We start from the raw sequence: 15,214 nt of genomic DNA, 5'->3' as shown, positions 1-15,214 counted from the left end.
TGACATTTCTATTTACCTAGAGACTTTACAAGGATTAGAGAAATATATGGAAATAGAACTTTAGAGAAATTAAGAGCTGGATCCAGCAAATCATGTAAGAGCATGGTCAACTTTCTTCAGATGAACAGCCCCACTAGCCCAGCTCACTTTCATTCAGACAGAAGCAATCTCTGGAGAAAGAGACTTTAGCAAGGCTACATTTATCCCATTACCTGCTAGACTGTGAGCTTGTGAGATATTTGGCAAGTCAAGGTCCTAGTATGGAAGTTAAGACCATTCAGAGATCATCTGTTATACAGTGCTTCATTGGTGACCTCTCTATTGACTCTGGACTCTGGCAGCCTTGAAAAGCAGGATCTTGGACCATTCATGGTTTTCTTGTCCTTTCACCACTACAGTGGCCACTACTGGAGTACAAGGCCTGAACGTAGCCCTCCATGTATGTGCTATGTTAATGGAAGTAGTGCTGTCCTTGCTTCACATTCACTACTTTGGTGAACCGCTGTGAAGCTGGAGTTAAAATGAAGAACATTTTCTCTAGCCAACTTTACCACAGGTGATTCCTCCATCCTATTGCCTTCCCAGTATTCCTCAGGATAAATCCCTAAACTGATATCCAAAGGAACAGGACACCTGACCTTTGAGGTATTCAAGCTTCCTAACTCGACTTTTCATGGAAAGAGAGTGGCCTTTCCTGTGCAGGGATTTTGGCAAAACAATTGAACTTCGATTAATGGACGGGATTACTCATGTCAGTGATTTGCCCCATCAGAGTTTTCATGATCAGGCCCTATTTTTTCATATTGTTTCCCTCACATCCTTGATGATGTGAGGAGTTCTTCTGCAGATGGAGAGAACAACAGGAAATGCAGAGCAGCAGATGATAGTTAAAAAGTGACAGCAGGTGCATTTTACTCATTCTGGGATTACTGCATTTTATATCTGTAGGCTTTATCATTCATTGAGTGCTTGTTTAGGCCTCTAAATATCAAAATGCTGTCTGAGCACGATTTCCATTACTAGTCAGAAAGTATTTAAGACAGTCTGATGCAGTTTACAGAGAGTAGGAGGAAATTATGTTTACCACCCTCTTTTAAGCTTATCTGCAAAATGCTGTCCTTTCAAACGTCTCCAGGAACAGATTCTGAGTGAGGTGGGTATTTTATTTTTCAAGCCTTGTTTTTATTACTTTTTTTACCCTGCAAAATGCTGCTCTTGTTTTCTTTAATATTTCTATCTTTCTTCTCAGGGCATGGTGATTAATCACTAAAAACAAAAGATATGTTCAGTGCAAGTATATAGGGCCTTATGGATTTCAATTTGATTCAAGGGGTATATTATTTGAGACTGTTATTTGAGAATAATGCAATTAGACCATTTATAGTGACTTTTGAAAGAAATAAAAATACTAAAGTTGTGAAGAGGTGCATCATCCAAATTACAACATCCTCTATCACCTGGTGTGAGTATCATCCTATGAAATGGTCTCATGTTCTTGTATCAAGCTTGAGTTAGCTGGTTGAAGAGGAATTTAGGTAGAAGAAAGAGCAAGTTCTTCCCTGGCCTTTGAGTAACTCCATAAAAGTATTCTGCTGCTACACAGTTTTGCATAACCAGGATCATTTGCTATTCTTCATCTTTTGCATTGGAAAGGGCACTCCACTGTCCTTCTGTGCCTAGGTGCACTGCAGGACAGCCAGCTGTGGACCAGAGAGGGAGAGAAGATCCCATCAGTTCTTACACCAGCCTGCTTTTCCCTGTTTGATCTTGGGGCTTCCAAGACAGAAGGTGGACAGTACTTCTCAGAAAATGTTCCAGGTCCTTGAATACTAAGTGATGTTACAAGGCTCAGGAAAAATATATAGTTATTATCCACCTGTCTGCTCTAATTACTTGTTTATTGCATATTGTCTCAATGCATTTCTTTTCTGTTTCAGGGTGTGGGTTCAAAATAGTAGTGACTGCCTCTTGTCTTACATAAATGCAATGCCTCATGATATACAAGATTATAAAAAACAGGGCTTATAGATTGCCTTTTTCAAAATGTCCTGAGGATAACATTTTATTGTTTGATATGCTGCAGTGCATTGACATTCCCACTGGACAAAACTGCCTCTATTCTGGGATTAGGAGCAACACAGCTACATCATGTTAGCACGAAGCCCTGCTGAGAATCTGGGTCCATCAGCTCAGGCAACATAACTATGTTGCTTTGAGCTCTGAACTACAGTGAGCTTCCTGAAGGGCTCGATGTTGGATGAACAGAAGAGCTTGGAGAATCGCTACATTGTGATCCACACTAGGCTGGGGACATACCCTAATGGCTTTGGTTTGTGGCTTGGATATAAAAGTAGTGAGACTTGTGGTGTAAAATTAGTCAGGGATCCCTGAAAAGTTTCACTGTTGTACCTCTCTCTGTTTGGTATGGATCCATAATGGCTTTGAACTCATGCCTGTTGCACCGACTTTAGGAAGGTGGTGGCTGGGGTTGGCATTGAGGCAGCAGAGCCCCTTACCATCATTACTGAAAGAGGAACAGGGACAGCACTGCGGCATCCAGCTGCCAACATAGACTTAAAATATGACAGACACTCAGTGTAAGCAACTGTCACCACATGCTACATGACTGTATGAGAAGCTGTGGTTTGGAAGAGGAAGTGGCTGACGTTAGACGGTACATGGGAATTTTTCAGTAAAGCCACTGTCTGCACTTTCATCACTGCTTGTTTCTAAAATATTAGATCTGACACAGCTGTTGCTTGCAGGGCTTTTCTTTGAAGAGTTAAAAAATCCTAAAGCTGTCATTTAGTGAGCGATACTCTTCTATAAACTATCTGGACTTCTATAAATATTGCTGAATCCATGTAGGGCATTATTATCTAATCTCCCAGGGAACATCTCTAATCACAGTCTACCCGCCCAAGTCAATCTAGGACACAACCAACCCTTAGAAATAGCAGTGGTGAAATCATAAAATGTTCTAACACATGGAGTTGGCAGACAAGTGCGAGACAAGATCACAAACTGTGCAAAATGAACAGTTTGCAAGTAAATGCGCTTCTCTCTTTCCCCCATTGAAGTGCTGGCTGAGTATCTTATGACGACTTCAAATTAACACACTAGCCTTCTTTCTTTTCTTTTTTTTTTCTTCTAAATAAATTTCCCTTTAATTAGGGCTGCCTACTTGACATTAACACAATTACCTGCAGTGGATCATCTTCAGTTCCATGATCAAAGTGGTCTCTTTTTTTCAGTATGAACTTATATATTTCCAGTTGAAACAGGTCAGAGTGCGATATTAGAATAGGTGTCATTTTAAGTCTGCTGTAGAACAATTGTAAGACCTAATTATAACTTTTCATATAAGCTAATAGTGAGGGATAATAGAGGTCAGGAATACAAACTAAGTGATTCTATCCACCTTTATCTTAACTGAACTGACCATTCAGAAAATGAATCATGAATGCCAGGGAAATTATCTTAATTTCTCTGTTGGCCTTAATACATATGTCTTCCTTGAAAAGGCTATCCATTGCACAAGAACCTAACTGCAACATGCGAATTTGTGATAAGCCCACACACCATTTTATGCTGGAAAGGGGTTTTTTTTTTGTGAGGATTTTTTGTTCCCTGCTAGACTGCCCAGGTTAAGACATACAGCGGGCTCTTCCTGTACACCATGTATATGACTTACAAACACCAGCTTGCGTTGTCTGGCTTAACACAAAAGTACTTCATATTCATCAAACGCAAACATGGCATTAGCAACATTCCAGGTAAAGAGGCTCGTGCAAACAAGATGATAAATGTATGGCTAATGTTGGTTGTCTTTGCTGTTACTTATTATTTATGGAGCAGCCTTGAATTACAATGGAGTAAGAGGTATGAAATTTTTTATTGCAGCAGTTGTTAGAACTTCACAGGTGTTTCCAGGATTTTACCCTAGCCACTAGAGAGAAGTTCAAATTCTCTGTCACGTACCAGCTTGGATACTATTTGAGCTGTACAGGTACTAATGAGATTGTCACTTCTCAGAAAGTCTTATCACCTAGTAGTCAGGCTATCACAGTCGTCAAGATACAAGTTTTATATCTGAAGACCTGGGGGTCTTATTTTTTAATTTTAGGAGTGCCAGAACATGCAATCATTATGCAAAGAGCAAAGTTGCCACCTTTGAGGGCAAGTTCTGGCACATATACATAATTCCAGGAAAGAAGTTTACTGTTTTGACTAACAAGCACTTCGCTTCAGCTTCAGCAAAAGGATGCTACTATTAATAAGTGGGTGATAAGCCCCTAAGTCCTTATCCTTGGAGACTTATACCACCTGTGCATGGTCCTGGGCAACCTGCTTGACCAGAAGGGTTGGACTAGACTAGCTCCAGAGGTCCCTTCTAGCTTCAGCCATCCTGTGATTCTGTAAAGCTTACCCTCTTGGCTGGCATCAGTACCTTTAAGTCTCAATGTACTGCATCTCTAATTTTAGAGATGCAACCTCCCTTGCATTGTTTAGGGGACATGTGGGTAGCACTCAGGCCTGAGGATGACAGAGTCAGAAACATTCAAACCACTCAACATGAAGAACCTGAATTAGTCAGCATAGGTATTGTAGGAAGAGACAAGTACCTTTGCAGCTCCATTCAGAAAAGCTGACCTTAAAATAAATTACCTGTGGCAAAGGAACATGTTGTTTTCCTGATCTGGTTTTGGGGTTTTGGTTGGTTGTTTTTTTTTTGGGGGGGTGGGGTGGTGGCAAGAGGATGTAAATGGGGAAGCTTTCAAAAGGGGGAGATTTGATAGTTTTCTTAAGATGTTTATATGTGCTCATGAGGAGGCTTTATTCCCATCTCACCCATTTCAAGATCCCAGGAGTTCCAGAACCTAACCTGCCCAACTGGTATCTTATAAATTACAAAGTGATACCTGATGGTGTAGGAAGCTCATAACAAATTGCCTTAAAAACTAGGAGCAGAATCCAATGAGATGACAGATTTCAAGATGGCTTTTCTCAAAACAGGAGCCTGAGAATGAGGATAGCTCCTTATGGTATTCTTTGGATCCTCCTTATTTAGAACAGATTTATATTTAGGTATCTATTGCATCTGTGTTCATGAAAACACAAGAAATCAGCTAGTAAGGATCCAGCAATGGAAGTTATTGGAAGCTATTTTCTGTTGAGCAGTATTTATGTCGCAAACATCTTCTGTTGAAATCATTCACATGATACGATACTGTGAGGCTGAAAAACAAACGCTGGGGACAGAGTCTTGAAAGATTTGGTCTAGTTGGACCAAACAGATTGAATAGATGTTCTGAATAAAGATGAGTCACCTTGCTTTTGGGCTGTTACATACGGACAATGTTTAAACAACCAGGCTGGAGAAGCCCATTCTTCAGTACAATTTTGTTCGAAATACTTGTGAGGGGATCTTGTACTATGGAGTCAACTTTGATGATAATCTGTAGTGATTGCTCAAAACTAACAGCTCTTTCTGCTGTTATAAAGCAGAAAGAGAGACTTTTTGCTGTCTATCAGAGAGTTACTTACAGAAAATTTTCTAACATATCCATATAGGTTTGCATTCATCTTTAGTGTCATTGAAACCCATTCCCAATATATGATATGTTTAGTAATTATGTTTAATATGCAGTGATGCAAGCAGATTAGTGACTCTTTTCCCAAATTAAAATAACAACATGGAAGCAAAAATATAAGTATAGATTTATTAGAGAAGTTATCTAAAATACAATATTATTTGCCTCCTTAAATTAGAGCATATATTATTTCAGTGAAAAGATATTTTGTATTACTTCTATGGTAATAACAACTTTTAAACTTAATACTTAATTTAAGACATTTTTAATTAAAAAAATCCAACACTACCATTAAGACAATCAAGGTTGTTGATAGCATGGGTAAAAATGTAAAATGGTCTGAAAAAATATTTACATGTCAGTTTCTTAAAATCTAGTAAGTCTAATTCTCAATATTTATTTTGCTTTACTTTCTCAAAATACTTTTTTCCTAAATTATACCTAGATTCTGTATTCCTGTGCTTTTCACAAAGCTTCAAGTTATCGTTAGTTATGTGTACTATCACACCAGAGGATGAGGTTTCTTAAAATGGCTTATTTTGCTACTACCACCATATCCTCCCCTAACTAGCCAACATACTGGTTGTTACACCAAAGTGTCAGTCGCAGCAATAGTCACCAAAACACACACAGCCACCCCCCACCATGCTTTCCCAACCCCACACCTTAAGAACCCTTTCCTATTTGGCCAAGAGCCTTTCACATTTTATTAGCTGGCATTTCAGATGCAGAGCGAAAGAAAGAATGGATTTGGGAGAAAAGATGCTGCCAGAGCACACATGGCAAAGGTTTGATTTGGGCTTAGCAAAAAGGGCTCCTCACAAACACAGCCATTTCTAACACACTCAGCGCTGAGGTTACTGGAAGGAAGCTCTGACTTCCCTGCTCTTCAAAGGCTGACATGGGCGCCAGTTGTCCACCATATGGCACACAGGCTCATTCTCAGCATTGAAGCAAAGGCCACGGATTTTACACATCTGTGGAAAAAGGCACAAACATCCTCAAATGCATACTCTTGTTTGAGCAGGACTTTCTGAATTGTACACCTTGGGCCCAAGCCAGAGGTCCAACTCAAAGTTTCAGCGGCACTAGTGGTCTAGAGATGGTGTCACCACCCATGTGTCTCTGTATTTCATCCACTCCATTTCCTGCCCCTAACACAGGGTCTCCTGCCCACAAAATACCCTTGCAAGAACAAATAAGAACACACAGAAGACAAGGATGAAGGCACACAATTTCTGAACTTTGTGCACAAGTTGTTTGTCCTTGATCCAGGTCTGAATTGACACCCTTTCAGAATACTTTGCAAGTTGAACAGTTTTAGGTCTTTTGAAAATTGGATTTTTTTAATCCAACTGTGGGGGGAAACCCCACAACTTTACCCTTGGGTCAAATTAAAGCAGCCAAATTCATTAAACATATCTTGATTTTCACATACTGTGAGAGGCAAAAACTGATCCATATCAGTGGGAGCATACTGTAAAGTTTCAGTGTTTGTTCCTAAAGCACAAGTGGTGTTTGCACAGTCTGATATAATAAAAGTACCTTTTTGTCTTAGTGGGCGTCTCCAAAACTAGTACAAAGACTGTGACAAAATAACAACCCACCTCAAATGTGATCTCATACAGACAGCCGGAACTGCTGACAGAAATACGTAAGTATTATACAGGATTTCATACAAGTCTGGCTTTCCTGCAGGCCAGGCTTTCCTTCATTCAAGGAGGAAGGCCCCTAGCAGTGATTAGCCCAGGAGAGGACTTTACCTTCAGGACCAACCAGAACAAAGTTTGGAGCTAAACCTGTGCCAGGAACTGCTGTGTCACTACAGCAAATGATAACGGGGCTCGCTATGCCCTGCTGTAATATCCAGCTTTTGCCTATCTTCGAAAAACCAATTCAACTTAAACCCAGTGTCAATACTCTGCTTTATGGTTTCTTGTTTTGATCAGTTTTGGAATGAAGAGGCAAGCTGCTGCCGACACACACTGCTTTGATCTCAAATCCATCTTTGAAATGTCGATGGTAATATGGAGGGGTGTGTATGGGAGAAATGAGTGGTATCTTTTACCATTCATAGGTGGTTAAAGTAGGTGTAGTAGGAAAAACAACCCTATTTTGGTGAATGTGCTCTTGCCCTGTAATAAAACCATATTTACAAACTTTGAATTATCAATAGCAATACCAGTAGTTTAGAACAAGTAAACAGTGTCAACTTTAATGCTCCCTTGCAGTTTAATTGTAATCATTGCTATAATTATTATTTCTGATAGTTTTTGTCATTTATTCTGTTTTTATTACCTTAAGTCCTACAACAGCTCAGTTGCACTTTTGTAACATCAGCTGAATAAATTATGAGTATATTGTTAGCATGTCTGCCATTGATAAAAAGGATTTAAGAGCTTGAAGAGTAAACTAACGCCCTTCATGGCTGGTTTATATTTATAGGCTGTAAGTTCTATTTATATCTCCCAAGCTCACAGATGTGAACTGAGGATGGAATCTTGCCTCTATGTAGTTTCACTAATGGATGGTGCAAAACACTAAGGCCAGGAGTGATTTAATCTGCATGAGTTCCTTCCTACTAGGAAGACTCTAATCCTCCTCAAGCTGCTCAACAAAGTAAAGGATTTTTTCAGACTTCTGGAATCTGCAGGTTTTGCCTCTTCCAAACAATGTAGTTTTGTTACGATTGTCACAATTCTGCGTGGGATTTCCTAACTCTGTTCTGTGCTGAATAGAGTTTGTAAAATGAGCTCTGTGTCTTGGAAATGCTGGAAGATCAACAAACTAACTATAGATCTACGGTGTGAGATGCATGCTTGTAAATGCTTGGTATTTTCAGGGCAAGTATACCCAGATGGGTGATGTTTGCATGAACAGCAAACCTGCTGATGCTCACTAACATATGCTAGACTAACTCTGCATATGCAAATGATCCTTTCATGCATGCTACAATTTTCCCAGATTTCTACCACATGACAGCTCTAGTTCATGTGGTGAAAATCTGGGAAAATTGGAAAATTTTCTGGAAATCCTGATTAAATATCTGAAAATATCTGGAAACACTGATTAAATTTTTAACCACTCCCTCTTCCCCCTCTCTCCCTGCAAATTTTTCCTGGACTGTGCCCAAATGGAGGACAGCCTTACATTTTACAGCAAACTCTACTTCTACACATAGCAGCAGAGTTCTGCCAGAAGGGGATAACTACTTCAGATATATATTTTTGACATGTGATGCTAGCTAATACCCTGTATAGCTCTGCAGTAACATAAACTGCCACTTCAAAGATCACCCGGAGGGCTGGGCTAAGGCAATCAATAAGATGCCTGTATGTATCTACTGGCACCATCCTTTGTAGACCTACCTGCTCAGGGCTAACGGTGATGGGCTCCTTCAGAACGTGCCATATCACACACTCCAGCAGTGGAGGAGTGGTCAGTGAACCAGGGTATGTCCAGTAGTCTCTGCATGCAGGAAGCAGTCCAGTGGGGTCAAAGTTTGTGCAGGAAGCTTGCGTTCCCTACAGGGTGAAGTAAGCTTGCTTGCCCTACAGTAAAGAAAGTAAATGGGCTAATGTCAGGAGAGAGATCACAAGACATACTGGGCTTGCAGTAGTGAAGTTTCCTGTGGGAAGCTCCATGTTTGGAGAAAGGCAGAAATGGAGTTTGGCATGAAGTGTTGAGTGTGTCCCACAATACATTTGGGATTAAAGACTTTCAGCAATACATTTCTTTTAAGACTTTCAAGACATTGTTTCTCTTGTCAAATGCTGAATTTACTTTCTTTACTTCTAGAGACATAATTTGATTCTGTTTGAAGCAACAATGAGACTTCAGATGCCAGGAACACTGACTGCACTGGAAACAGAACCTGAGAGATTTGTTTGGAGAGTCCATTGAAGTAAATGGCAATATCCATTTACCTCAAAGGAAGCCTGATAACAAAGATGACAGCGTAGCCTCCTTTCCTGTCCACATTTCTCATTTCCACAGAACTTTACTCACTATGAAGGTACCCAATTGCTCAGTAAGTACTTTTAGTTTCCCATTATCCAGCTCATTAAGATCACACACACACTTCACACAATATTCAAAATACAGAAAAGCTTTTTTCATAAGAGTTATATATCCTGATCAAACTTCTTATGTGGAGTCTCTGTTGAAATAGCCAAGAGAAGCATGACCTCTTGTAGGAATGAAATTTATCCCACATATGCAGAGATGAGGGGAAGTGCCTTTTCCATCTGTCACTGTCTAGAAAGGACATCTGCTAGAGTAGTTTAGATTAGTAAGATGAATCCTACCCTATAGGTTTAAATGCAGTTAAATGAGAGAAATGTAGTCAGAGGTACAAAATTATCACTGTTTCTAGTACTCTCTGCCCTCTATCACAAATTTATTCAAATCCCTTTTGCATTTAGGATTACAGGAGCATCAGTACTGGTGGAAGGAAGGTTTGTTTTACTTTCATACATGCAGCAGACTAAGAAGTAAAAAATCCACTTTCTGAAGAAGACAACACAGCATAGTTGTGATTGGTGTCAACAACACAGACAGCAAATATTACCTTGGTTTGAATGGAGTTCAGAGCATCCACAACTTTCTGTATTTCAGGCTTGGCATTTCCCACCTGTAACACAAATCATATGAGAAGAAAATAACCATGCACTCTCAAGATACGTTTAGTTTCCTGTTGCAGTTCCCAAGGAAACATCTTCCCAGCACCATCTCATTACATAACAGGAGTACTACAGCAAAAGTGACTATAAAATCATGCCAGCTGACAGTCAGCACAAATGGGTCAGCCAAGGACACTGGACAGAAAAAGTGATTTTCATTTACAGTGTGTGGATTTATTTTTGGACTTCAGCTGTTATTTTTTCACAGAAGTCACCCTCCTAATGAAAAACCATGAGGCCAGGATGGAATACAAACTGCTGGGGCACAGTCATCTTCTCCAACCAGCTGTGAAGATAATTCAACTACTACAAAATGCTCTGGACATTTAACAGTGACAGGAAAAGGAAAATAGGTGTTATTTAGGCTGGTCCTACTGCAGATTCACATTCACACACACATAACTTTGTCAGCTATGCGTACCACTTTTCATTGATAAGAGTTATGGCAGTGTCACTGTTGTGATGAAGCCAAATATGCTGTTACAGGGCTGTCACAGTGATGAATGGCAGTCATACTCCATGGCTGGTATACAATTTTTATATGTACAGGAAGCCAAGAATTTGAAGCACCACCCAATTTGCTATGGGTTTAGGCAGTGTAGCATAATGCTGCATTTTTCTGTATTTTAGGCTCTTAGATCCCTCTGCAACACAATAAACATACTGGACTCATCCAATTAATACAAAAGAAAAAGGTTAACTAACCTTCATGAAGATGCCTACCACAGCCAGACCATCAGGATGCTTCACAGCTTCAGCAAATTTACCATATTTTACATTCCAGTGAACAATATGGAGCTAGGAACAAGAAAACAAAGGAGCACTATGAAGATAATATTCCATCCACAATATTTTACAGATGAGGATGCAGGGAAGTAATTTGTTAAACATTAAGAACAGATGGCATTTTACTGCTGAGATTTAAAAATTTTGTGTGCAGTTAAGATTTTCTTGAACCATTCATCTACTTTCAAGTTTCATTTATGAAAAGAGATTTCTGTCATGCATTTTATTTTGCTTCTCACTTTTATTCCCAGATGAGTTTTAAATGCAAACTGTGGTTGTATCGTTCTGATTTTAGTCCAGTGAAACTCCTGTTATCTTCAGCATGAGCTTTTCCTGCATGCAGTCTGCAGAATTTTGATGTAGTATTTTAATGCTATATATGCTGGAGTTCTAACCATCACTGAAATACACGATTGTCAGTGTCAAAGAACCACAGAAAACACAGTAACTACAGATCTGACCTGCAATTAGGGAGTTTTTAAAAAACAGTCCTGTCCTTTTCTGAAAAGCCTTTGAAAAGAATATGAAATGAAGCTCCAGGTCACACTAGCCAAGACGTTGCTTTCTTTTTAATTTCCAAGTTGTTTCTAATTTAAGTTCATCTGGCTGTTTCCCCACATCTGGAAGTTGAGTTGAGTGAGTAATTATGGTACTGTGAACAGAGGCAGTGGCAAGTTTCTCAGATAAGACAAAAGCTTCTATCTCATGAAAAGCATCAGAGACAATGAATTTGTGGGGCCATTTCTTTTATCTTTCAACGTAAATCACAGGTATGTTCAGTCAATGTGTATTTATGAAAGGGTTAAAGTCTGTCACAGCATCCAGAGGTAGATTTCTAAACAAGGGACAAGAAAAAGTGGGATGCAAGGCTCTAAAGTCACTCCTTTTCTGTAGTGCAGCTGTAATAAAGAGTCTTGAACAGTCCAAGGGACATCTGGAGTATCAAGGATATTAGAAAGAGTGCCTGCAAGGTCTCACTTTGCTATCTGCCCTCTTCACAGCTCCCCTTTGCTTCTTTGCTACAAAAAGATTAATTGGTTTTCCCCAAATTATTCTGTTGTTGATATAAATGTCTCTGATGTTAAAAATTGAAGACAGGAAAAGGGAATGTGTGTGTACATAGGTGCTGAAATTCTATTTCTTCATGATTTTCAAGAGCCACTGAGAAAGGAGGGGAAAACCAGGGATAGTTAATGTGGGGTTTTCTGCTTCTATAGTCTTTGACAACAAGTAGCTAAGAAAATTCTAATTTTATTCTAATCTCTGCTCTTGCAAGGAGTAAGTCTTGGATGGCATTGTACTAAAATCTTCTATGGTAACCTCCACAGTCTCTTACCCTATGAAGATGGGTAGAGAAGTTGCTACTGTGGTGGAATATTAACCAGATAACATAATATTTGTTATACACAGAAGACTGGAGAAGGTAAAGCATGTCCTACCTCTGCATCATACTTCACACCATCCACGGTGTGCTCGGACCCTTGGCCCTCACAGGATCCCCAGTGAATGTGAAATTGTGCCAGCCTGTAGACGTTATCCAGCGCTCCTCCTTGGAGGACTGTAAAGCAAAGAGCTTTTATTAGCATCTCCCATAACCATTGTTATCAAGTCTCACTTCAAACTGGAATGTCCATCTCAAATCTTCCATGTGAACTACAGTTCATTGCTCTGCATGCTGTCATGCTACTCCAGATCATCTTCAATGGTACACTGCTGTAATATGCCAAAATCAATAATAAATGTATCAATACATAAGTGAACTTACAGTGAGCATCTCATCAGAAATTTAACAGGCATGCTAATATTACAGGTGACGAGGGGAGAGCTAAGAATGTAACTTTTCTGTCACCAAAGAAATAAAAAAAAAAAGGCCAACAAAAAGAATAGCCTTTGTTAGAGGCCAATATAGAGTTGTTCTGTGGAAGTACACCAAATCATCTTTCACTTCCTAATGTGCTCTGTCCCTGTCCCTTCAGTTTAGATGCTTTATCTATTTAGGTCTTAATCCTGCAAATCCTGTGGCAGATTGGATTGAATAAAATGCTTTTGGTTCCAAATTAAACCTCAACACCTGTTAGCCATGCATTGCTGCAAGGTAAAGTGCTAGGCACACTGCAAGGCATTTCAGAGATGTGAGTTCAAATCTCTTGTCCCTCCCCAACCTTTATTCCTTGAGAATGAGTTTAAAAAATGGTGGCAAAAATGGCAGTGCCTGCAGAGGCACATTTTTTAAAATACAGGAATGAGGTGTTTACTTATGCTCTCCACTATCTGACCTTACTCCTGCTATGGCACTGCTCTAAGTGGAGTGCCCAGCCACACTTTCAATTACACAGGAGTTTCCCTGAGCTCCCTTATTCTGCCTGTTAGTTTTAACCTTGTACTTAAACTGTGCCCAGTCACCATTATGCTATGCAGGATCAAGCCCTATTGCTGCAAAATGCTCAAGGCACAGCCAGTGTCTCCTCCAGTGCAGCATAAAGCACAGAACAATAACAAATAGTTCCATTAAATAGAGCTATTTAGCTAAGTTATTAGAGCAAGGTTTCAGTCTATTTTTTTTTCTAAGCATCTCGAATTCAAATTAAATCTCTAAGATGTTAATATTAAAAAAGAAAGATTATTTAAAAATGTAATTTGAAGTGTTACATATCTTTGAGATAAACTTCTCAATATACATGAATATATATATACAATAAAGTGACAGAAGAGTGTTGACATCAGATATTACATGTTCAGTGTGCTTTGTGTGTGCCACAAACAAAATGGTTCTGTGAAGTAAAGATGTTTTCCTCTCAGTCAGCAATTAATCTAGACATTACCACAATACGTGCAAGTGTGAAAATATACATCAAATGCAGAGAGGAAAAGGTCACTGTCTGTTCAGGTTTGAATAATTCTGATTATATGCAAGCATGGACAACAACAGTTGTGGATACTTGGCAATGAAGTGAGAAGGATTTGACTAAAAAACTGGAACACATGAAAATACAAGATATGTAATAAAACACATTAGTTTCCACTGGTGTGCCTTACACATGCAAAATTTGAGTTCAGTGGAGAAATTTAGCATTTGCCTGGGGCTCCTTTGGTGAATACATTTAGAAGGCTCCCAACATGCCTTTCTATTTGAAAAATGTTCATATATGCTCCACTGCCATCTTTGCAATTTCCAATACCATAGCCAAAACTGAACAGCCAACAGACCAAGACTTGCCCTACCTGTTGCCAAGCTATGTAATACAAAGAACAATGGCTACTTAAAGTAATTAAATAGGAACATATCTTATTCTAGTTTTATGTTTCTGCATGTGCTAGTTGCCAAGAAGCATAACTGTCAAGCACAGGACTACAAATCAGAATACTTTTCTTCAGAATGGTGACTGTGAATGTACATTAGTTCCTTTTGAAAATGAAGTAATTGGCTGCTATGTCTTTACAGATGTAAAATAATTTAATCCACACAATATCATGTTTCATTTAAAAATTGTGCCATGGAGTTGCAATGTTTCAGTTTTAGTTCCTTTGGCTAATGGACTTGCTGCTCGTTTCATGTACAAACAGACTGATGTTCCACCATTCCTCAATCTCGGAAAGCACTAGCGCAGCACAGGTTAATCTGCAATTATTAATCAATGGAAAGCATGCTGAAAAGCAGAACCATGCAATCTTCTTAAATCCATTTGCAGTGTTATTTCTTTACACAAAGTTTGCTATAGTCTCATAAAACTCAAAAGATACACAAAAATCTCTGCAGGTTTTGCTTACTTTTCTCATTCTGTGGTTCTCAGATCCAGCACTAGCTTATTTTGACTCACAGCAGAGCATTCAAAGAAAGTAATAATTAGATTAGTGTGAATGAATACAAATTCAGCAGGCTTAATTACAGAACAGCCCTTCTTGTTCTAGCTTACATTAAGCAGATTTTTTTTTAAATATTTCTCAATCTTTCCAAAGAAGTAAAATTTAAAATTTAACTTAAACGGCAAAGTAGAAGTGTTAGAGCTTCTTTTTTTTTTGTTTTCCCCAGAACAAGCTTTTAAACCATGAACAAATGCTACCAGCTTTTGCAAAGTGTAAGTTCTTCAAGAATCGGAGCAACATTCATACCAGGAACTTCCCTGTCCTTGTCCCATGTGACATGAACATCAA

At 39.1% G+C, this 15,214-nt stretch overlaps 1 protein-coding gene across 1 annotated transcript; it reads right to left on the bottom strand.

The window, feature by feature from the left end:
• Nucleotides 1-5,712: 5,712 nt before the first annotated feature.
• Nucleotides 5,713-14,846, bottom strand: LOC104401175 (carbonic anhydrase 2). The gene is made up of 6 exons (XM_010022074.1): nucleotides 14,831-14,846; nucleotides 12,502-12,620; nucleotides 10,982-11,074; nucleotides 10,165-10,227; nucleotides 8,963-9,118; nucleotides 5,713-6,571 (listed from the first exon to the last, which is right to left on the bottom strand). Exons 3-6 carry the CDS (start codon nucleotides 10,985-10,987, stop codon nucleotides 6,452-6,454), a joined length of 345 nt encoding a protein of 114 aa, XP_010020376.1. The 5' UTR covers nucleotides 10,988-11,074; nucleotides 12,502-12,620; nucleotides 14,831-14,846; the 3' UTR covers nucleotides 5,713-6,451.
• Nucleotides 14,847-15,214: the final 368 nt, after the last annotated feature.

Source organism: Nestor notabilis, unplaced genomic scaffold (genome assembly GCF_000696875.1).
Source record: "Nestor notabilis isolate BGI_N333 unplaced genomic scaffold, ASM69687v1 scaffold30759, whole genome shotgun sequence".
NCBI classification, from domain to species: domain Eukaryota; kingdom Metazoa; phylum Chordata; class Aves; order Psittaciformes; family Psittacidae; genus Nestor; species Nestor notabilis.
This window is presented reverse-complemented; position numbering and strand designations above follow the sequence as displayed.

Bases quoted from the DNA above. Each gene is read 5' to 3' on its own strand.
- LOC104401175 (XM_010022074.1), bottom strand. The intron at 9,119-10,164 runs GTAATATTTGCT...TTCACCCTGTAG, and splicing joins TGAACTCCATTCAAACCAAG to GGAACGCAAGCTTCCTGCAC. The intron at 6,572-8,962 runs GTAGGTCTACAA...CTTTTTCCACAG, and splicing joins TCACCGTTAGCCCTGAGCAG to ATGTGTAAAATCCGTGGCCT.